Source organism: Pundamilia nyererei, unplaced genomic scaffold (assembly GCF_000239375.1).
Source record: "Pundamilia nyererei isolate P.nyererei 1_Seehausen unplaced genomic scaffold, PunNye1.0 scaffold00050, whole genome shotgun sequence".
Lineage (NCBI taxonomy): Eukaryota > Metazoa > Chordata > Actinopteri > Cichliformes > Cichlidae > Pundamilia > Pundamilia nyererei.
The window spans coordinates 2,256,285-2,278,395 of NW_005187451.1; the positions used below are offsets into that span (position 1 = coordinate 2,256,285).

At 42.8% G+C, this 22,111-nt stretch overlaps 2 protein-coding genes across 5 annotated transcripts in view; both read right to left on the reverse strand.

Moving 5' to 3' along the window:
* nek7 (NIMA-related kinase 7) overlaps positions 1 to 1,451 on the reverse strand; it is a 63,496-nt gene extending 62,045 nt beyond the window's left edge. The window contains exon 1 of the mRNA XM_013910856.1: positions 1,058 to 1,451. The gene's annotated coding sequence lies outside the window, so the exon portion shown is untranslated. The remainder of the gene's footprint in view (positions 1 to 1,057) is intronic.
* Positions 1,452 to 8,917: 7,466 nt separating this feature from the next.
* Positions 8,918 to 21,487, reverse strand: lhx9 (LIM homeobox 9). 4 transcript variants are annotated; one of them, XM_005733169.1, is made up of 6 exons: positions 21,344 to 21,487; positions 17,743 to 17,981; positions 16,803 to 17,005; positions 15,549 to 15,907; positions 12,439 to 12,641; positions 9,779 to 11,807 (listed from the first exon to the last, which is right to left on the reverse strand). In XM_005733169.1, the coding sequence occupies exons 2-6, from the start codon at positions 17,920 to 17,922 to the stop codon at positions 11,553 to 11,555; spliced, it is 1,200 nt and encodes a 399-aa protein (XP_005733226.1). In that variant the 5' UTR covers positions 17,923 to 17,981; positions 21,344 to 21,487; the 3' UTR covers positions 9,779 to 11,552. The 4 variants fall into 4 exon arrangements, with proteins under 4 accessions (XP_013766302.1, XP_005733226.1, XP_013766300.1 ...); XM_013910846.1 differs by having other exon boundaries at positions 17,743 to 18,403; XM_013910848.1 differs by lacking the exons at positions 9,779 to 11,807; positions 21,344 to 21,487 and adding an exon at positions 8,918 to 9,321 and having other exon boundaries at positions 17,743 to 18,450.
* Between the last annotated feature and the right edge of the window lie 624 nt (positions 21,488 to 22,111).

Here is a 22,111-nt window from a genome sequence, read left to right on the forward strand (position 1 = left end):
GCCCACATATGACAACTAAAAGAAACTAAACTAAGGCAGATTCACTTCAAATTTTTCATTTTTTTATTGAATTTATAAAAAGAGCATTATTTTTCCCCTTATCAGTGATAATTGTAAGACAAATCAATTTAGATTTTGATCTATAAAACATCAGAACACATTGTTATTGAACGTGAGACCAACAGTCCAAACCTCAAAATTATTTACTTGACTTCATTTTTTTTTTTCTATCAAAATGTCTCTTGGTTGTCACACATAAAAAAAAAATTCCACCCAGGGGAAAATTACAGTATGGGCGTATGTAAACTACTGGGTTTACATTTACAGACCATGGGTGCCAAGCAGAGGTTCATGAAAGGCACCCACTCCATATCCAACCCTTGGCCCCGCTGCAGTCATGTTCATGGATGTTATACTACTCGACTAAGAATTCCTCCACAGCTGAGACTTCAAGTATAGTAAGCGACGTTGACAACAACGTAACACATCACTATTGACACATTATACAAAATAAGCCTTTGACATGAAAAATACCTTCACATCATAAACTACTGACAATCAAGGATGTAAAGAAACGCTGTAAAGACAGTCGTGTTCTTCTACATCACCGAGGCGGTGTGTGATTACTACTGTTTGAAAGCTGTACGTGTAACATGACTGTAACATTGTAGCAACAAGTGTCCACTGTCACGTTGGCACCGCAGGATTAGCCGCTTTAGCACTTTAGCACAAAGCCGTTTTGCGTACATTGTAATATAAACGTTACAAAGCAGCTGGAAGCGTTTGCTGACACCTTCGACTGTCCGGTTTTATAAAGATAAAGTCCGCAAAGCGACATGCTAGGAAGCTAACAAGCTAGCCTAGCTAGCGAACTTCGAAAAACTTCTTCAAATGAGTGACAAACTTGTGTCTGAAGGGCAACTGGTGACTACTACGAACTTTTTCTGTCACTTTCCGAGGAAGTTAAAGCGCAAAGGGCAACAGCTTACGAGGAGTTCATTAGCAGTAGTTGAGTTTCAAAAAGTTCACTTTCAGCTAACGCCGTGTCAGTTCTTACCAGGAAGTGGGAGACAGTTGCTAAGCTATTCCTTCTTCACGCTGAGGCTTTTTCCTGATGGTTATGGCGGTTATCTTTGTTTTGACTTTCCCTTTCTTTCCAAGGTCGCTGCGAGAAGTGGACTCGGTGGGCCTCTGTTCCTGCGTGGCACCGTGACTGAGCTGGAAAGTTGTCTCGCAGAGAGCGCCTGTGCCGCACAGCCAGGCGAGATGTGTACGTGTTTTCGGACAGACTCTCCACTACTAGGCCCCCCTCATCACCACAACGCTGACCCGTGTGACTCTAATGTAAACAACCCAGCATTCCCGGAGCCCAGGGGAGGGGCGAGTGTCAAAGAGTGAAGGGAAACTGTCAAATACCGCGAGATTCAAAGGAGCAGCTTCACCACCTCGCGCTGTCTTTACTTTGAATCGTGTTATTTACGGACAGAGGAGAAGTTTCCTGTTTCAACTTACGGTGCATTTACCGGCTCTTTCTCGAGCTTTTCACTTTTAATTGCTGCTGGGTTTTTCAAACGCACTTGTAGACAAGTGGCATCTGCTTATATTGTAGGAAAACAGGTATGTCTATAGCAGGCACCTCAAAAGCTGTGCAGCTCACACCCGAATAATTTAGATGGATAAATAGATTTACAGTTATCGCTCTGTGTTTAGTTTAAAGAAGTTGCATTACACCAAAAAGTTGCACCTTAGTGTTGCAAATTCCATCCACGTCTCCCGTTCACTTCTGTGGTTGAACAGAAGATGGTCCTAGCTTTCATAGGGCAAGATGGCCCACTTCAAGTGGGCCTGTTGTCCAAGCCTCCCGCGATTATCTCGACTTGGGTTTTTTTTTTATGGCAATCTTTGCTCAGAATCGTTGCGTTTTTCTTTATACCGCCCACCACTGTCTAGGATGTCATTCTTAAGTTGCAACAAAACTAAAATATTTGGTATTCCAACTTTGCTCAGAATTTGCATGACAATCTGTTGAGGCAGTGTAAGAAGGTTTAAGTGTGTTCAGGCAGCCAGGTTGCGCCGAATCCACTGATCCACACGCGTACTCTCGGCTATTTGCTCAGTCTCGCTTGCCATCATTGCACGTGTGCACATGACACGCGCAGAGTCTGTAATTGGGAATATTAGGAGAATTTATTGACAAAAAATGGTGCCGCGGATTGACTCGCGTGGACAGCGAGCGCAACTGGAACTGATCAGCTTACTTTGCTTTGATAAGAGCTTCAGCAGTGATTTCAGACTGACAATTCAAACAGCGCTGATACACAGGAAACACATCTGTCTTCTTCCCATCCCCATTGTTAATAATCAACAAGTTAGGTGGGGCTGTGTTTTTTCTCCCTACTTCAATCGCCTTTTTTGTTAACCTCACTGCAAATATGGAGAAAGGAGAGATGCCTGGAGTGTGGGATTTTTTTCCCCCTTTTTCTTCAACAACAGTTGAAGATTAAAAGAAACGTCTCACAGAAATCTGTCAATTCTGTATGTGAATAATGCTGTGTGGAATTTAATGGCATGAGTTATATTGGGTTTCCTCTACACCCACATTTTCTCTCAATAAGATCAATGCCGCTCAGTGACAGATAGGGATGGTCTTTTGTATCTTCAAATTTCAGGTTTCTAAGGGAATAATTAGATGGATGGATGAAAAGTAATGCATCAGTCTGCGAGGGGAGCTGCACCCCGAGTTCCTGTAGTTCAACACGCATGCCTCCACGTGTTTGGTAGAAAACTGTTTAATAATCGTGTTGGGTTTCCATTGTTCTAAAAGTGGCTCTCTGCACTGATGTGGCGCTTTAAACCAATGGCAAACTTTTTGTGTTCTTTTTTTATTGTTTATTTAACAGAGAGGATCTCCTTTTGATTTGGGGATATTTTTTTTTGAAAGGGAAGCATTCTCATCTATTTCGCTCTGTTCCTTTCCAAACTTTCAGGTGTCGCTCGCAGGTAACCAGCATGGAAAAGGTTCTTCCTCCAGGGGAAATGAAGTAGGTTGAATCGCTGAGTTTACAGAGACCTTTTACTGTAAGTGTGACATTTAACTCTGATGTGTTTGAACACACATGCTGAACGATATTCCCACAAATGAGAACTGATGACAGCGAGCCTGAATTTACAAGAATTTGGCCGCAGCGTGAATGTTCCGATATTCCATAAGTGATGGCAATAAAAACAACAACCAAAGTTGTTAGACCTCATTTCGTTGTATTTCTCTGGGAAAACACACGGAAATCCAGTATAGAGCCAAACCAGAGTTTCTGAAAGTCAACATTTAGCATGACCACTTTTATTCCTCAACTCTTTTAGACAAGCTTTCTTCTCATTTCTTTAAGTAGTCTTCAGGAATAGTTCTCCAGGCTCATTGAAAGACATTCAAAGGTCTGCTTTAGATGTTGGCTGCCTTTTGTTCCATTTCCTGTCAAAATGATCCCACACTGCTTCAGCACTGCTGAGGTCTAGGCTCTGGGGAGCCCCATCCATGACTGAGAGTGTTGCATATTGATGTCATTTAGATTTGGATTCATCACTCCATGAAACCTACTACCACTGCTTTTCAGCCAGTTCTACTGTAATTTGGCATTTTATTAAAAATGGCTTCTTGACCATTTCTGACGAGGCAAACAGCAGGTGGATCAGCTGAATGGCGAGATGCCTCCTGCATGCCCTGTGTCAGGTCTTTGCTGGATTTTGTTCCTATAGGACATGAAATCTGCATCATCAGTTCATCAGCCATGATGCTTCATCTTTTGTCCTCCACCTGTTCAGTTTCCTCAGATTACCTTTTAGAACACACTGCAAAGCAAAATACTATTTAATGTCTGCCACACGGTGGCATTTTTCAAGTTTTATTGTCACGTACAGATAAACAGTGTAGCCACATGAAATTCTTTGGCTTCTGCTCCTCAGCTTTACATGAACATATAGAAGTGTGCAGTTATATTAAAGAGGAAAATAATAATAAAAATAACAAAATACTAAATTATTAAATATTACAGAACGTAAGACAACTGTTTGGTATTTACAGTTTGTGCAAAAACTTGTGCAGTAAAGATTTAAAGTGACAGTGTGTAGAGTCCAGTGGTTGTAGTGAGTGTGTCATGGTGTGTGCAGAATGTCAGCAGTTCAAAAGCCTGATCACTTGTGGTAGATTAGCAGAGATCTAAAGAAATTGGAATAAAATAATATTCTATTCATAAGTCAGCGTTAAGTGGCTTAGCAAACTGTTGGTTTTTGTCTTTTGCCCTTCTCCCCCGTCCCTCTTCTCAGCTGTTTCTCTTTCCCTCTTTCTTTCTCCCCTTCTTTCCCCCAGTCAAGTCTGTCCCGTATTCAGTAAGTGAAAATAAAAGAAACAATAAAAGGTGAATCAAATGGACCATTACGGCAAGGCTGGGATGGTCAATTTGGTAAAGTAAATCCGTTGGGTATCTTTCTTTGCCTTTAGACAACAATTCTGATGCAAAAGAGCCAAACGGGACAGGCCAAAGGAGAAAAAAAGAAAGGAAAAAAAAAAGTGGCTTAGCAAACAAAAATAGCCTGAAAGTTTCCATAACATATTCCATATTATTTAACCCCTCCTGGAATTTTAGAACCACTGGATGAACATCTGTCTGCTGACCGTACTTTACAGTTGCCCATTAATCCTGTAGCATTCCAAGGAAGCATGCAGGGAATGGATGTTAGCTAAAACAGGTGGTCCTCTACTCATTTATTGTATCATTATTATGTTAGAGAGCTTAAGCTGTGACACCACTGGTGCAGCGGGTTGCGAAGTCGTTTATGTAAAACAAGATTAGTAGTGATCTAATGTGGGAAGATCAGATACTGGTCACTCCCAAAAAAAGAGTGGAATTTCAGTTAAACGTAACTCCAAACACTCCCACCTGAAATAATATGGAAATCTGCATTTGCATTGTTGAGGTTAGACATGTGATCCAAGCTAAAAAGACTATAGAAAGCTTAAAATTAATCTGAGTTTACTTGCAATGTTTTTTACATTAAAAAATGAAGTCGTTTATACAAAGACCAACTCAATTAGACAATAATTCATCTGATTATTTGTAAACATGACACACTTTAGGCCAAACTCAAACATTGTGAAATAAAGAAAACATGGTCAATTTCACATAATTTGCACAATAGCAGTATTAGCTGTGAACAAGACCCACACAGTGTTTTTGTTTGTGTGCAGGTTTCAGTGCATTCCAGCTTTTCACTGCTAAATTTGCAGATTTTATTTGCACCCAGAGGCTGAAAGCACATTTTAAACACTTAAAAAGAAAAAAAATGTTGGCGTCTTTTTATTTTCCTGCGTGTTGTTGATCTGGCTCAGGGGTTAGGTATGACTGCAATGTGGTAGAGACAGAAGCTGCAGTCAAAGCTCCTGTGATCGGGTGCAGACTTCATAGAGACCAGCAGATGGAGGGGAGAGGATCTGCGTGCATCCTGAAGGTTTAGCAAGAACTGAGAGGTTACACTCCTCCAGTACAAAGATGACCTGTCACACACTGAAGCATGCCTTATCAATGCAGACGAGCATCCTGTTTATGTACCTCACAGAGCACAGCTATCACAGGAAAAGAGAGAGGGATTACAGATGGAAATATGTATGAAATGTTGTATCTCCCCGTCTCTCTCTCCAAATACCCAGGCGAACTTGGAGGCAGCGTGCATGTGATGCCTGCATTTCCATTTTATTCGCTAATTAATGTTGTTTTGTCTTCAAAGTGCAATCGCAACCTGTAGTTATCAGCCTTGATCGCAGCATTTTCAAGGTTGTCTAGATGTGAGCCGTCACATAACAAACAGGTGTAAATATAGAATAACAGCTCAACAGAGAAATGGAGGATTTATGGCATGTGGAGAGCACTGTGCAAACGAGGCACAGGAGAGATAGTTTGTGATAACGTGAAGGACAAAACGGGCATAATATTTCTATCTATATCGCTTTTACAAAAGCTGCTTTTCACCGCCTGCTTTTGTTTGTGCGCGTCTGCTCGGCGTGTCTGTTACGTTTCCCTGCATGTGCTCCATATTTGTTGGTGTGGTCCTTTCTCTTGGCAAACACCCAGCACGCTGGATCTCTCCACCTGCTCTGCATCAGCCAGAGGGGCAGGCCTCAGTCTCACACTTGTGCAGCTCTCTCTCACACACACACAGCTGTGGGGCTGTGTTTCATTCACATCGTCACCCTTCTGACATCTGTCTATGTGTGTGTCACGGTGCCGGTGTGTGTCTGAGTTAGCAGGGTGGTTGGTGTGCGAGGTGAGGTTAAATGGGTGCCTAGCACTGAGAGGAGGCAACTGAGGCGGAACTGGCAGAATATCTCTCACACACACACACACACACACACACACACACACACACACACACACACACACACAGTGACAACAGAAACAACACTATCAGAGCAACATGTAAACTGCAGGTGCGCCCTATGCCTCGGTGATTATTCCATACTTTGTTTCGACCCTGTCGCCGTGCGTGCGATAATGTGTGATAATGTATGTGCGACCTCGTGCAATGTGCGCTTGCAGAAACACACTTTGAGTTTTGCACTTGTTGCTTTGCAACATCTAGAACTAGATGCACGCTCAGCAAAGTATTTATTTTTTCCTGATTTCATTTGAATCTGACGTCGACCTGGTTCGTGGGGCCTGGAGATTTTCCCCTGTGATGACAGGCAGAATCCTCATCCTTGGAGCTGGTTTCTCATTTGACCTTTCCGTGTAACATATTTTTCAGACAGACATATCAAATATCAAACCTCGGTTGCAAATGTCACAAGCTTAAGCCGACGTTAAAAACCAAACCCTTCAAAATTTGCACAAATGCATGTTTTGTTTGTAAATCCAACGAGCCTGCTCTGACCACAGGAAGTTGCATTTCTGCAGGTGCTTTTTACAGCTAAAATCACGATGGCTTTACATGTTTGATCAAAGCACTCTTGCATTGTACATCATGATCCACGTTGAATTGACTGATTGGACTGGCCAACCTGCAACCATCTGGGATCGGCTCCAGCCTCACCGTGACCTTGAATTGGATAAGTGGAATTAAATGGATGTAGACTGAAACTAAAACGCTATATGCTGAGCAGAAACCCATCTGCTTTATCTGTAAATGAACTTTTTCCCCCCTTTTTTTGGACCACCACATATGTCGGGATCAGCCACAGTGTTTCAACGAATCCTCGTGTGACTGAAAGCACACACTGTTGTCGGCGTTGTTTTTCTATCATCGTAGTACACAGCTGTCATTTAACAGAAGGAAGAAAGGCAGAGTAGGATACCAGTCGACAGAGGGCCTGCATTCATCTCCTGTTGCTGCGAGCACAACCTCGTTCTTGCCTTTGCATGAACGAGGATATTTTATTTGAATTTAAAAGCATTCACTGATTTAAAGAAAATACTTTTAGTGCACAAATGCTTACAGTGTACTGTTGTTATATATTTATTTCCATGCAAATATCCTTTCTCCATGTGCACCTTTTAATATTCCGTGATGAAGGAGCAGCGCTGCCACTGCTCTGACAAACACAAACATTACCGATGAGATGCATCACAGCCACCAGCAGCAAACCCCTGAAATACTTGTCGAGCAGGGCCGCGATTTGGTCCAGAATTTTTATCCTGCGGCTCCAAGCGCCGAGCGGGGCTGGCTGTGTTTGTTTGTGTTTCTGCTCCAGCCCTGCTTCCTGTAGCTCTGCGGTGTCAACCCGCCCACCGTCCTCCCGTCAGACCTGTGGAACACAGCCCCGCTGCCACAGCGCAGCACAGGCACCCCAGTGACTGAGGTTTCCTCTTGGACTGACTGAAGTGTTTGCTGTTTTCCACATTGTTGGAATTCAACACCAGCCTGTTTACTGGTCCCCATGTGGCTCCAGTCTCTCTCTCCCCTCCTCCTCCTTTCTTTGTGCATGTTTTTCCCCCTTTCCACAACATACCTTCTTTATATGGTGTGTGTGTATCCTCCTTTTACACAAAGTACGCACACAGCACACCTATGAGGTGGAATTCTTGCCTATATTAGACGGTCCACACGATATCTCATGTGGCGTAAATCACACTGGTCAGTATGAGGTTGATTGGTTGTTTTTATCCTTTATTACAAAAACAATCACGTGTTCAAATGAATAAATAATTTAATATCACTGGAATAGAGCTGAAACAACGGCAGTACACCATAAATATGGTTTGGCTTTTTTTAGACATACACACATGAAGAGCAGGAATCTCGGGCGTCCGAGCGAAATATTTAGGAATATTTAGTGCGAGACACTGGAGATCTGCCGCTTTCATAAATATCCACAGCGACGAGGTAAGAAAGCAGCAACGCTTCACCCTTGACAGCAAGCTGAATGTCAAGAACAAATGAGCTTGAAGCAGTGCTATCAATGTCCTCACTGTGACATTTGGAGTGTTTTTTCCCACGTGAGGTACCGCATGTGCTTCGGGGACTTGATTTTCATATGCTTTATTTTTGCAGCTGACAATAAATCATACAGTAAATCAAAGGAAATAATAATAATATACATCTCAAGGAAAAAATGTTAACAAGATGACGAGGTGCATGCAAAATGAGAATCTCTTCTTTTTCCTTTTCACTTCCTTCCCTCGGTGCAGCCAGATGGCAAAGCTCCAGCTCTGCAGTCCTCTTCATACACTCATCATATTTGATGGGCATCCTGCTGCTGCCGAGTTTCAAGGAGGCCGCGTGTTTACCAAATGACACTCGTGACAAAAGAAAACTTCTATTTAGCAAGCTGGTTCTTGGATGAGGTGCACGGGGGCAGCAGCGCGCGCGCACGTGTGTGTGCGTGTGTGAGTGTAGACCCTGTAGCGTGTGCAGGTGTGTGTGTGTTGAATCACGTTCTGCCTCTTCTGTTTTCTCTACACTATGTTACATTTTATTATCACTTTTGTGCATTGAACCACTCCAGTACAGAAAGATTTGCGTTCACATCATAAATATCATACACGGTGGGGGGTTGGGGGTGGGGGGGTCTCCTCCGCTGATGGACAAACTTTAAGCAAAACAAAAATCACCTGTTGTACATTTGCAACTGAAACAGGTTTGGGGGTTTTAATCTTTTATGTTGTTGTTGCTGTCGGTTGCCCTTTCGCTCTCATTACGCTCTAATCTTATGCTAATATTGTCTTTGTCTTCAATGGTGAGGAATTCCCATCAAAGTTTTCCCCTTCTCTTAATACTTTAGGGAATTTTCAAACGTCGGGATGTATGGCTGTAATGCCCCAAGATTTGTTCTCCCTGAAAGAAATGATAGAGTAAGAATATATTAACTACAGAGCAACCTGGCTTTACGCGGTCTGCATTTACTCTTACTTCATTTTAGGTTTACCAATATGTTATGCATAAATATATATATATAGATAGATAGAAATCAATATATGCTTTGCAGCATTCCTTTAATTTAAAATTTAAAGCCATGTTCATGCATTAAAAAGCAATTTCATATTTTCGACTGCAGGGTTTAGATGCAAATCCATGGGGCATTACGTTAAAACCATAAACATCATAAAAGAGGAAGTAGAAATTAAAAATGGAGGCAAAAATGAGGACGTTTAACTGGTCATTAATAACTGAATGCTTTCTCGTTTGTTGATGTGAGAAACAAAACTAAAAAACAAAAACTGTATCCAAGAAAGAACAGAAAAATGGCGAGTGTAATGAAAAATAAAAACCCATTTAAAGCAAAGTAGTTTTTTTTATTCACACAAATTTAATAAGATATATAACAACCGTTTGGTCCATAAATATTTAAGGGGAAATAGTTTCTATACACCATCTTTGTCAAGAAACAGGGAAACATGGACAATCTTGATAGAACACTTACTGTACTCAACTATTAACACGAAGATCAATATATAAGGTTCTCGGATTACCCAACTATATCTGAAAGAGTGCACAAATGCTTTCCGTGACATCGCTGCCCCCTTTTTAACAGGATACACCATAAAAAGATCTTCGGAGATAAGATGCAAAACAGTACAAAACTAGTGAGGCGCCAAAAAGGATGTGAATCAGTTAACAAAGAACACATAGATCCTGAATTTCACAAACTTCTCCCAAGTTATAGCGTAAGGCACATAGAAGAACTGAGTTAGGCATCTACTCCATCGAGTAGATCGGGGGCGCCACCTTTGCCCCCGACAGAACAAACCGTGACGCCCGCTCACGACGAAATGCGTCGACTCCATTGAAGATTTGCTCGCCCTTTCCTTTTCTCTCGCTCTCTACCTTTCAGCCAGAAGAAACGTGGTGGTTTTTCTTTTTCCCTTTTTTTGGTCTGTTCAGTGGCAAGTGTCGTTAAACAAAGCAGAAATATACGGCCGAAAAGGAGAACACACAGACAGCGATTTCCCGCTGGCTGCCTCTCACGACTCCACCTATGTGAGGTCATTTGAATGTTCATGTCAGCTCTACAAATCTACGTCGCGGCCGCTTCGCCCCTCGCCCTGCTCTGTTCTTTTTTTCCCCACGATCACATCGTTACCCTGAGCAACATGATAAAAACAATAATGCACTTTTCACTGGGCAGTATATTGTCACTGTGCAATCGAGTTTAGCTGTGGATCTACGCTCACCAGGCTTTTTATCCGTGGTTAATCCGTGAGGCCAACAAGACAACGACAAAAAAAAGGCAAAAAACCAAAAAGTGCTCCGTCGTGAAAACAATCGTTAACTGCTCTCCAATCAGAATTTCTCTGGCCGGTTTCTAATTGTCGAAAAGGTGACGACATCACACGTTGAACAGTTACCACTGTACAGATTGAGGGATTTGCTTCTCTCTCCTCGTCACAGTAAAGTTTCCTATCTGCACATTTTTCTCCTTCGTCTTCTTTTTCTCACGTGCAGCTCTGATTCCATCCAACTCGGTCTTTAAGACCGAAACATTCGGAAATAATTAAAGCCTGTTTTCTGGAGTTACCCATATACAGAACATTCTACAAGTTTATTTTTCCCAAATGAGTCCAAAACAGAAACAAAATGCTTAAATCGGAGAGTGCGAACACAGTGCATACATGTACAGGAATCTGAGGGCGAAATAGCGGTAGGATTTTAAAATTGACCAATTAAGCATAAATTAAGGAGGGCCCGTTTTCACTCTTTTTTTAACCAGAATTCAAGACAAATGTACAAATTAAGTTTTCCAGGCAAACTTTTTTTCCTTCCTAAAGCCTTCGCCTCCAAAAACGTCCCATCCCGAGTCAATGTCTGCATCTGCAGTTTCAAATGCTACACATTAAAATGGTTTCCTCGTGTCTTAATGCGGTCGCTGCTGCTTGTTGCTCTTGTCGCTCTTGTTTGCGTGCACAGTGCAGCACTTTGTGTTCCAAGGAGCTGTCTCTGCTTGACTTAAAGGTGTCACTTTAAAAAAATAAAATGTGAAACTGAAGAAAGAAAAGAAAGAAAGAAAAGTAAAAGAAAGAAAAAGGGGAAACAAACCCAAACAGAATCAGTCTGCTAGAGATAGCTTGTTAGAAAAGGTTTGTCAAGGTAGTTTGCGAAGGGCTCCCCGAATCATGGCTGTCCAAACTAGAGGTGACGGAGGTCACTACAGTGATAGAGGGGTTTGTCAGGTCTGTTAGTGTGGCCGCGCTGGAGGGGGGGGTCAGGGCCCCACTGTCGGATGAGGGCGGAGGGAGTGAGGTGCCATCAGCCTTATCAACACCTCCATTCTCCTGTCGCAAAACGTTCCTTCTGAATTTGGCTCTTGCGTTTTGGAACCAAACCTGCAAACCAATCCCAATGTGGCTTTTACTTTTAGTGCTTTAAGGAACTTTCTTTTCTTTTTTAAAGAAAGTATCAGATCATGTGTACATTAGCTTACAAGTCAAGTTATCACAGCTGTTACTGTTTCAAAGTTGTCTCAAGTATATGAATCTTTGTATGATACATTAGTTGGGGCTTAAGGGGCAAGGTAACAATGAACCAGTGAGTCTGTGCTGAACACTCAATACAAGAATGTGGATTTTTATAGCAAATCAAAACAAAATGCTACAATTTACTGATTTGGTTGATTTGGTTGTTTTTAACTGTGAGACTTTCATTACACCTTTTTTCTCTCTTCTAAAGTAAAAGTGCACTCTGGCTACTAACAAAGTTAGCAATATAAGAGTTAACTGCTTTCTCCTTTCTTTCCCTCCAAAAGAAAGAAAAAGAAAGAAAGAAACAACATCTACAAATTCCAGATAAACCCCTTGGATATACATCTAATGACTGAATGGACCAACAAAAGAAAGCAAAACTAAAAAAAGATGACGACATCAATGATCACTTTGGTGTCAATGAGGAGGAGGAGGAGTGGCGTGCAGACACACACGTGGGGTGAACGACTTTAGTAGGAGCAATGACTCTGCTTACCTGTAGGACTCTCTTAGTGAGGCCTGTTTTCTGGGCCAGCTGCTTTAAGTCCTTGGCATCGGGGTTGTGGTTGATGGCAAAGTAGGATTTCATTGTCCGCAGCTGATGGTGCTTGAAGGAGGTCCGCATGCGTTTGGTCTTCTGCGTCGGAGGGTAGGCCTGCTGGTCCCGGTCCAAGTGATCGGTGTCGTTCTCGTTACAGCCTGAAGAGAAGGCAGAGCGTGAGGCGGGCTTTAAAAAAGAAACTTCGGCAGGTCAGTTTACATTTGGATAAACAGCCCTCTGTGTCAGACTTCATTTGCACTGTGCCCCAGGCCACTAGCACCGCTATAACCATAAGAAAACAGCTTCATTCCAGTGATTTCCAACTGACGCTGATGAAAAAAGAGACAAAAGATTTCCACTGACAGGCTAAGGCAGAAACAGCTGTTCTGTGTCGTCACGGCGTATCGTCAAAGTGCTGATAACAATTAAAATCCTCAACAAGCCGAGAAGCTGACTGAACCGGCTAAAAGGAAAGTAAACCGCGGCGTGCGGCTCGTGTCTGCGTGAGCAGATCTGAAACAAAAAACAGCAAAATGATGAATTTTAACTGTACGCTGGGACGGGGCTGAATCCTTTCTGCTTGTGTTTGCAAAGACTAATAGGCCTAATGGGCCTCATTTGTCAGTAGCTTAGTGTGTAAAATACTTAAAACGGATCCAGTAAATTAAACGCAGGCGCTGCTTAGCAGTGTTGCTTGTCACTGCGAGAAAAAAGGCTTTTTTCAAACACAATTTGATTTTTTTTATTGTCCCAGACTTTATGAGATTTTGTCTAAAAACATACAATGAAAATGTATTTATTTTGATCCTCACATAAAAGAAGTGTTTTCAGGAAAGCACGTCTAAAGTATCTGAATCTTTTACGTGGCTGCAAAAATATAGAAATGTAGGATTTCTCAATTCTAAAGTGTGTCCTGTTGAGCCATTTTGGGGCTAAATTACACATCATTTAAAAGAAGAACAGCGATGCTGATACGTGTGAAAGGCTTTCATTATGTTTGAATATCCAGCTTTAACCTAACAATCACTGACATTTGTGCTCTTCTGTTCCAGTCTTCACTGGCTCGTGTTTCACTAGATATTACCCACTAGGGGTCTCTGTATCCAAACAAGACCAGCTTTGCTGTGGAATCCACAGCAGACTCACACACCTTTCCCTGGTGAAAACAAACATGGATGTGCTGCAAAAGCAGGAACAAAAACCTCAAACAAAACCTCTTCCTATTTGTTATGAATAAGAGCCTGCTGATCTGTGCAGCCACTTATATGAACAACACAGTGATGCTATAAAAGTGTGTTCGTAATGCAGAGCCCAGTGGAGGCAAAAGAGTGCTTTGAAATAAATATATATGCGCATGTAGATTTATTTCAGTTGATGCCGTTTTAATTTAATTTTAAAACATAAAATAAAACCTCTCATTTGTGAGCTCATTTTAACATTTTAACGTTTAAATTAATTACATGTGGCTAAAAACAAAAATATCCTTTTAAAAATTGATGGTGTTTCCACTCGAGTCCCAAATGAACACGATTATATTCCCTCTGGGACTTTTATTGTGTCTGCGGAGCATACCAATTAATTCACATGGACATCACTGTAACTGCGCTTTGGGCCTTTTTCTGTGAGCGTGGATTTTATTTCTATTTTATTTTAACTTGTCCTCTGTTATAACGCTTTGGCAGAATAAGCGTAATCTCTTCTTCTTACTACAGAAACAAAATCACGGCACTACAATGGCTTTTTTCCTATTAGAGCATCAGTGAGAAACTGGAATTTGCATAATCCCCTAGAATTGTGTTTAGGAATAACAAACCGAAGCTCATTTAACCGGAGCGCTGACTGTACGGCGCTGTGTTTTCAGCCCCTGGCCTCTCCCTGCAGCAGGCCCCTCTGCGAGGCGCTGCTCTGTCCCTGAGAACTGTGCTGACCGCCGCACGGGAGGCCAGGGATTCCAACGTCACCTTCAATTAACAAAGAACAATTAACGCGCAGATTACCCCTATTCCTACCCATTCACTAGGAACACAGGAAACTTGGCGCACAATGCCAAACTTTCTCAACCGCACACTAATTCGCAGAAAGCAAGAACAAAATGGGGACACTGCAGGGAGGGCCGGGGTCGGCTTATAACATTCGACGATCCAGTGCAGCATTTTACGTGAAACCTGCGTTTAACACTGGCTTCATTTGCGCTTTCCAGCGCTTTTTTAAATTTATTTTTTTGTTCCTCGCATAAAAGTGAAACGCGGAATATTCGGACGTTTTTTTGTCCACGATTTTTTTTCTATATTACGTTTACTCCATTCAAACGCGTTGTTTTTCACGTGTTATGACCTAAATTCGTTCTAATTATAAAAGTCGATGAGCAGGTCGGCGGCGAGGTCAACTTTCGATCATTCTGTTGGCGGAAACGGTGCGTAAAAGACGCGCGCGTGGACGGATCAATTAGCCCGCAGCTCCGAGCGCCGGTGCAAGACGTTCACGTGCATTTACTACGTGCATTTACAACAAGGCAACGAGTGCATCCATTTCATTTATTGAAATAATAGGCGTGTTATAGAGGGGATACTGAAGCGCCCGACTACAACTAAAAAGCGACAGAAAAAAATGCAACTGCCCATCAAAAAAACGAATTTGCGAGATTTCGCTGGATTTTTTCTGATTCACCCGATTTTTTATTTTTATTTTTATTTTTATTTTTTTTAAGGAAAGAAAGAGGAAAAAGATTAATTAAGGCAGCACCGTTTGACAGCCTTTATCATTTCAGTCGCTCACTGTGCAGCGGAGGGTTCCTAAACTGGTGTTTCCTTAATGTTCGCGAGAATCTGCTTAATGTTTAATTTCATAGGTTTGTGTGTGATGACAACATTATAGCTCGGCATGTTTTTCCTGGTTTCATTGTCCTCCTCTGCTGGAAACATCCATGCACTAAAACTTCAAGCAGATGTGAGCGATTCCACACCAAAACTAAAAAGGGTTTTTTTTATTGTGAGCGTGTCTGCGTCGTCGTCGTCGTCGTTGTTTTTCGATGTGAAATGAAGCTCCGAGCAGCTCAGCTATCTCACCTGTGTTGTAGCTCGGTATATCTATCCCCATGGCCGGACTCTTCCTCTTGCGTGGCCTTCCCTTCTGTGCCGTGCCGGTGCCGTTGAAGTAGGGTAGAGTGAGGCCGCCTCCCTTGGCTGCCAGCTCGGCGAAGTTGAGCTGGGGGTGGTAGTCCGGCCCCTGCACCAGCGTCTCGAAGTGGAGTCGGCAGTACACTAGGCTGTCCTTCATGCCGAAATGATCGCCCGTGGTCAGGGTCTTGTTGCAAGTGGTGCACGTGAAGCAGCTCAGGTGGTACACGGAGTCGCGCGCTCGCATCACCATCTCCGAGGCCGATATCCCGAGGTGGCAACGCGCGCACCTCTGCACGGAGAACCTTCTGGAACAGACACACAGTCAAGACTCCTCATCCATAAAGACCAGAGTGGACAAACAGCACGGGGGGGGGGGACTAAAAACTAAAATATAACCCGCAGTGTCACGAGCTAAAAGTAAGGCCTGCCTTATTAAGCGGCCTCCATGCGCCTTAGCGTGGCTCCAGCGTCCTGCACAGGATCACTAAAGCAGGCCTATATTTTGAGGTTGCATTCTGATAGCCACATCTGGCCCAGAACTGGGTGTGTACATGTGCGCGCAGAGTCGCTACACAACCTCGACAATAAAACCCACGAACTCTAGCCCGTTTGCTTTCCTCCGACACACGAATAATACAAGCATATGTTCAGCAACACTATCAGAAGGTAAATACACAAGTATGTAATAATTACAGAGCGTAACTAACAGCATCCCGGCCTGAGCCGAAGCAGTGCCGTAAAAATGTGCGTTAAGAATATAGGACATTTTTGTCCAGCTGTTTTTCTGGAGCTACTCTCATATTACTTTAATATAATAATAATTAAATAATAATAAGAGTTTGGATAAGAAGGTGACTTATGCATTAAGTTCGTGTTTGCATTACACACCAAGCTACAGAGAGAAAGCACTGTTTCATTGTTAAAACTTATTCCCGGTTAACAGCAGGCAGCCCACGTTAGTGACAGCTGGGATGTTTTTCGGTCCGAGGCCTGGCAGCCTGTTGATGAAGGGCTAACGCTGACTGCTCACAATGATTGCTAAAATGGTTATTTAAGAGCTGGAAACTAATATCATATATAAATAGGTCACTGTCGAACTGGGTCAGTAGATTTGGGTTTAGGTTACAGAGGGGAAAGAGGGACACACGATTTTAGGAGCAAGCCCGTAAAACTGAGACGCTAAACTTTCAGTTTTCTTACCTGTAGTAATCCTCCTTGCAATAGATACTCCCATCCTTGGCAAAACACGTTAGCTCCGACTCCAGCGCTAGTTTACATTCACAGCATTTGAGGCACCGCAGGTGCCACTGTTTGTCCACGGCCAGGAGGTAGTATCTATCCGAAATCTTGCCGCCACAGCCGGCACACAGGGCTGGCTTCTCTGGGCTCATAGAAGGCATGTTCTGGGACAAAGAAGGAAAACAAGGCTCATGGCAGCTGACTGCTTCAAACCACTGCTGGGAAAATCGTCACAACATTGTGCTTAAAAGAAGAAAAGCAAAATAACGAAATGCTGGCCATAAAATTCAACTTTTCTTTTTTAAACCTGGAAAGCTGCCTGTGAAACCCTCAGTTATGCTACAGCAGCTTGATGTGCAAATAGCTCTTACTTATGGAACAACGCGTCTATGAATTAAGCCTATTTACCTATTATACGTATGAAGGAAAAATACAGATGATGTTCGTGTTTTGAAATTAAATCCATCTACGAATAAATTTAAAATGCTAAAATTAATCATTTTTAATTAAAAAAAAATCAGGTCAGCTTCTATTTGCAAATATGAAACTGAAAATGCAAAAACGCTGTCAGAGAAATAATACGCCGACATTAATGTTTGTTTTATTTGATGACAAGACTAAAACGGCGCTTTAAATATATTTAGAAATAACGACACCAGAATTAAAAGCTGTCGTTCACGCCAATTATTTTTGTGCAGAAGAAGAAGACGCAGCTCTATCTATCATATCCAATGGAATAATATGGATAAAGACGAGAATCCTCCTCACTGGCCTCCTACTTACCACCCAAATGTCTGCACGTTTCCGGGCACGTTAACGTGCCGTTTCTCGGTCTTGCGGTAAGTGAGACTAACGCGACTTTTTAGCCATTATTTCTCACACGGCTCGGCCTGGCTCTTACCGACTCTCTTCCGTTCAGCTGCATGCCCTTCGCCAGGCGAGACTCCGTTTTCGACCTTCTCTCCATCTCCTCCATGATTCCTTGGATGTGATCCCCGGAGATCCCGTGGAAAAGCATGGCTCCAGGTCCTGGACGCAACGTGCAACTGCCTGCCTCTGTCTTGCAGCCCACAACTTCCATATAATGCACTGCAGCGCTGCGCCCCGCTCTCTCAGCGCATCCAAATGGGCTCTGAGGCTCTAAAAAAGAGGCACAAGGAAGAAGAAGGAAAAAAATAGACAACCCCAGAGATTCAGATCACCTCCTCAGCAGAAGCAACGGGAAGAAAAAGGACAAAACGAAGAAACTACAGCGTGAGTGGGGCAGGAGGAGCTCTCCTTCTTCCTGTGAATGTCTCTCCTCCAGGAAAAAAACCAAAAAAAAAAAAACCATATAGTCCAAATGATGCGACAGGCCGGTGTGGAAGTGGTGGTGGAGTTTGAGGAGGGAGGAGGGGAGGGAGTGTGAACACTGGCCAAAATAATGACACAAAGTTTTTTTGTGTGTTGTTGTTTCTTTTTGGTGATCTCTCTCTCTCTCTCTCTCTCTCCCAGTTTCCCAGTCCGGGGCTCCTCGGTGCTTGGAGGTCAGGTTGGGACTGCCTGGATTTGAGAACCGTGTCCTATTTGTGAAGAGAGCAGAGCCGGCCCAGTCTGAATAATTTGGTAGGAGGAGTTCCTCTCTCCCTCTCTCCCTCCCTCCCTCCCTCTCTCTCCCCATCTCTCTCTCTCCCTGCATCGCCGCTGATTTCTATTCAGCAACAAAGAGATGTCACTCTCCCCTCAAACCCCCCGACTCTGGACCACTGCTTTATGGTACTGACATTTTCATTACGTTTGTTCTGCCATTTAAAGGCGAGACGACGGGAACGTAAGCTGCACAAAGTCGGTGCAAATATATTAGATTTATTTATGAAATCATCTGCATCCCAAGCAGGCGACCGAGGCCCTCTGTGGTTTCACCGGACGCCTCACAAGTGGGAATAAACACGTGTCTCACGGGGTGTCGCTTAAAGACACTTTCTAATAAAACTTTGGTTGGTCAGAGTTTTTGGGAAGTGCGAGCTGGACCAGACCGACACACACACACACACACACACACACACACACACACACACACACAGACACACACACACACACACACACACACACACACACACACACAGTGTGTGTGACATAAATATTCTGTCTGGGCGGGGCAGTGATCAGTGATAGGCTAGAGGGCGGGGACAGATTCAATTGAACATTTTTGAAACAATGTGATTTGTTTTCAGCCCAAATGAATGAGATTTGATTAAAAACTGAATTAATTAATGAATAAAATGTATCCCAGGTAACGACAGCCTCCTTACTCAGATAACTCAGATAAACGCTCACATGTATAGAAATCTCTCTCTCCCTCTTTTAAACGCTCTTTTGAAGCAGTCGTTATCCACTGTCAAGGATTCATTAACGCGGCCCTTCGTCTTTTCTCTGTCTGCTGAATTAGGCCAAAACCTTGTTTACCTGCTGGAGAGTTGATCTGACAGCAGCGAGAACTGTGTAGTCTCCGCATTTCATTTGTTTGTGTGTTTCTCTTTCTTTCTGCTTTTCTTCTTACGGGCTTTATAAGAAGCAACGTGGAAGTAAAGGCGAGATGAGAGAGAGACCTCCAGTTGGTGGTCGCCACAGGGAAACCTCAACCAGCTATTGCATATTTTTAGAAATTCATGCTTTTTAAAATTCCATCCCTATCTCCAAAGATGGTCTGCTTTACGCAGGGCGCAGGGGGGGCTGCAATAACGATCTGTGTCAGTTTTAAAAGGGTGTGGAAAGCTTTGTTGCCCAAATAATAAAGCCAGGAAATAAAACGCGTTCCGCTTCCTGTATGCAGTGCAGACCTGGTGACAACAAAACTATATTTTTTTAATTAATTTGTTCATTAATTGGAGATTTTGGCCGCGTGACCTTCCAGCTGGATCCATGCCAGCGAACTGTGGTCTTTGTAAGATCGATGACGGCATTATTTTTCATAAACAACAGACAAACATCAGTCCCGTTAATAGATTTAGCAAAGCTCGGGGAGGTTTGCAGGTGTGGATGCTTCATCTCAAGACGTGTTACATTATCACGTGAACCTCCCACCACCCATCCACCTCACCGCACGCGCGCGCGCACGCACACACACACACACACGCGTGAACACCAAGCGAAGTTGTGTTGGCTTTAATTGGAGGCCCCTTGATAGCAGCGCTATAAGACGAGGCTTGAACCCTCCTGGACGGGCTGGACGTGCAGCTGTTGTCAAACCCATAACGCTCATTTGCGCTCTGCAGTGTCCCGGCACCAGCCGCAGAGTGGTGGGGGGAAAGGGGCACTCAAAAAGGACACGAGGATTTCATTTCACCTGGACAAAGACGCCCCGAGTGGAACGATAAGCTCAGCTCTGTGTGCGATTTTTAATCTTAACTGCAGTTTTCCTGCCATTCTGCGTCTTCTCTGCGAATTAGGCAAAAGGGTGTGTTTTGAATATGAAGAAGTTTTTAAAGAAAATCTCATTATTATTATTATTTTTAATGAAAGCATTAATGTCGATAAATAACGCCGTTGTGGCCCGTTGCCTCCAGCAGTGACATTTAATATGACTGAAGAGCGTTTACCAATGTGTCAGTGAACACCAAGGGGGGGGTGGGGGTGGGGGGGCTTTGTAGCTGCTGTTTGGTTTATTTTGTTTTTTCTGTATTTAAAACATATATACTTGAAGCGTTTTATTTGTCTGATTGTCTTTTTATTTCACTCCGGATTTTGACCAAACTATATAGATGTATATTTTTTTTACAAAACGAAAAAAAAGTCACTTTTATTTTGAAATATCTTTTTTTTAAAATCTATAACACCGTCAGTATTTTTAAAGTGTCTTTAAAAAAACCGGTAGGAAATAAAACAGTGATTTTGTGTGTCATTCCCGCTTTAGTCAGTGAGAGTGATTTATCCAAGTTAAAGATTAATTTATTATTATTGTTATTTTTTAAGGAATTGAATTTATTTTAAGGCTTTGGAAAAGCACTAAAGCACAAAAATCCACAGTGTCAGCATTTCTGTTTGACATGGCGAGAGTCGGCTCAGTGGGCCACTGACGTTTGTCAAATACATAATGAAAATGGAAATAATAATAATAATATCACAATCACGCACACAGCGACATTTTGCCTGTATTTTCATAAAACGCGTACATTTGTGTTTCGCACGATTTTACTGGCGTGCAAACTCCAATCTATTATTTATGTGCATAATCGAGACTGATTTAGGCAAACAGGAAAAAATAATTATAAGAAAAAAAATATATATAAGTTTTTTTTAAACACACACCGATCGATAAAATCTGCGCTTTTATCCTGGACAAAATCACCCATGTCACTGTCTTTATCACGCGTCAGATCTGTCGCGCATTGCTTCACACGCTGCCCGCTTCTCCTTTCGTTTTTTCCCCCAAAGCCCTCTCTGTGTCACTAATATTATTATTATTTTTATTATTATTATAAGCGTTGCCCTCAAGAATAAATAGCTATGGAAAAAAGTCTTACCTGCGGCTGTGCAGTGTGAGAGTGAGATCCCTGTGCAGCGCGCAGACTGAGCCGCTCCGGACTGTGCGCAGTGTGCAGAGGAGACAGAGGAGAGGCTGCCGGTAGATGGGGGGCTGTTCCTCGTTTCTGAGCTTACAGTTCTAGTTCGGGCGTCAATTAAAACACAAGACATTTAAATATTCCTCTCTCGTAGGCAGACGGCCCTCAACACACCGCAGCACACAGAAAACGGGGAGCCATGAGCCAATGGCCTACTCAGCATGTAGGTTATAATCTGTGATGTGCTTCTGAATTAAAGTGGTGAAGTCGGTGGTCTCCAAATGAAACAATAAAACTATCACTGTATAAAATAAAATGTAGGGACTTTTCAACAATTAAATATGTATTTGTCCTTTAAACACCCCAACTTATCCTGTGCTGTAAATGAATCCAGCTCCTGCACGGTTATCATTATTGTTACGCACCTAATATGAATAAGCCAGCGTCTGCACAGATCGGAAATGAAAGCTGGCTCCAAGCACATCTGGGCCTAAACAGTTATACTCCCAAAATGCATCATAGCTTCTTTACCTTTTATTTTGAAATATATATACACACACCGATCGTATTATAGGAGACTGAGGTGAGCTGAGCACGGTTACAGGCTCACTGGCTGGAGAGGTTTGTGTGAATAAATAATTAGGGTGTAAAGTCAAACTGGATCAATCAAATCTGACAAAGATAGGGAGCGCAGCAACACACGCCTGGAGGGGAAAATGTTTTGGTATT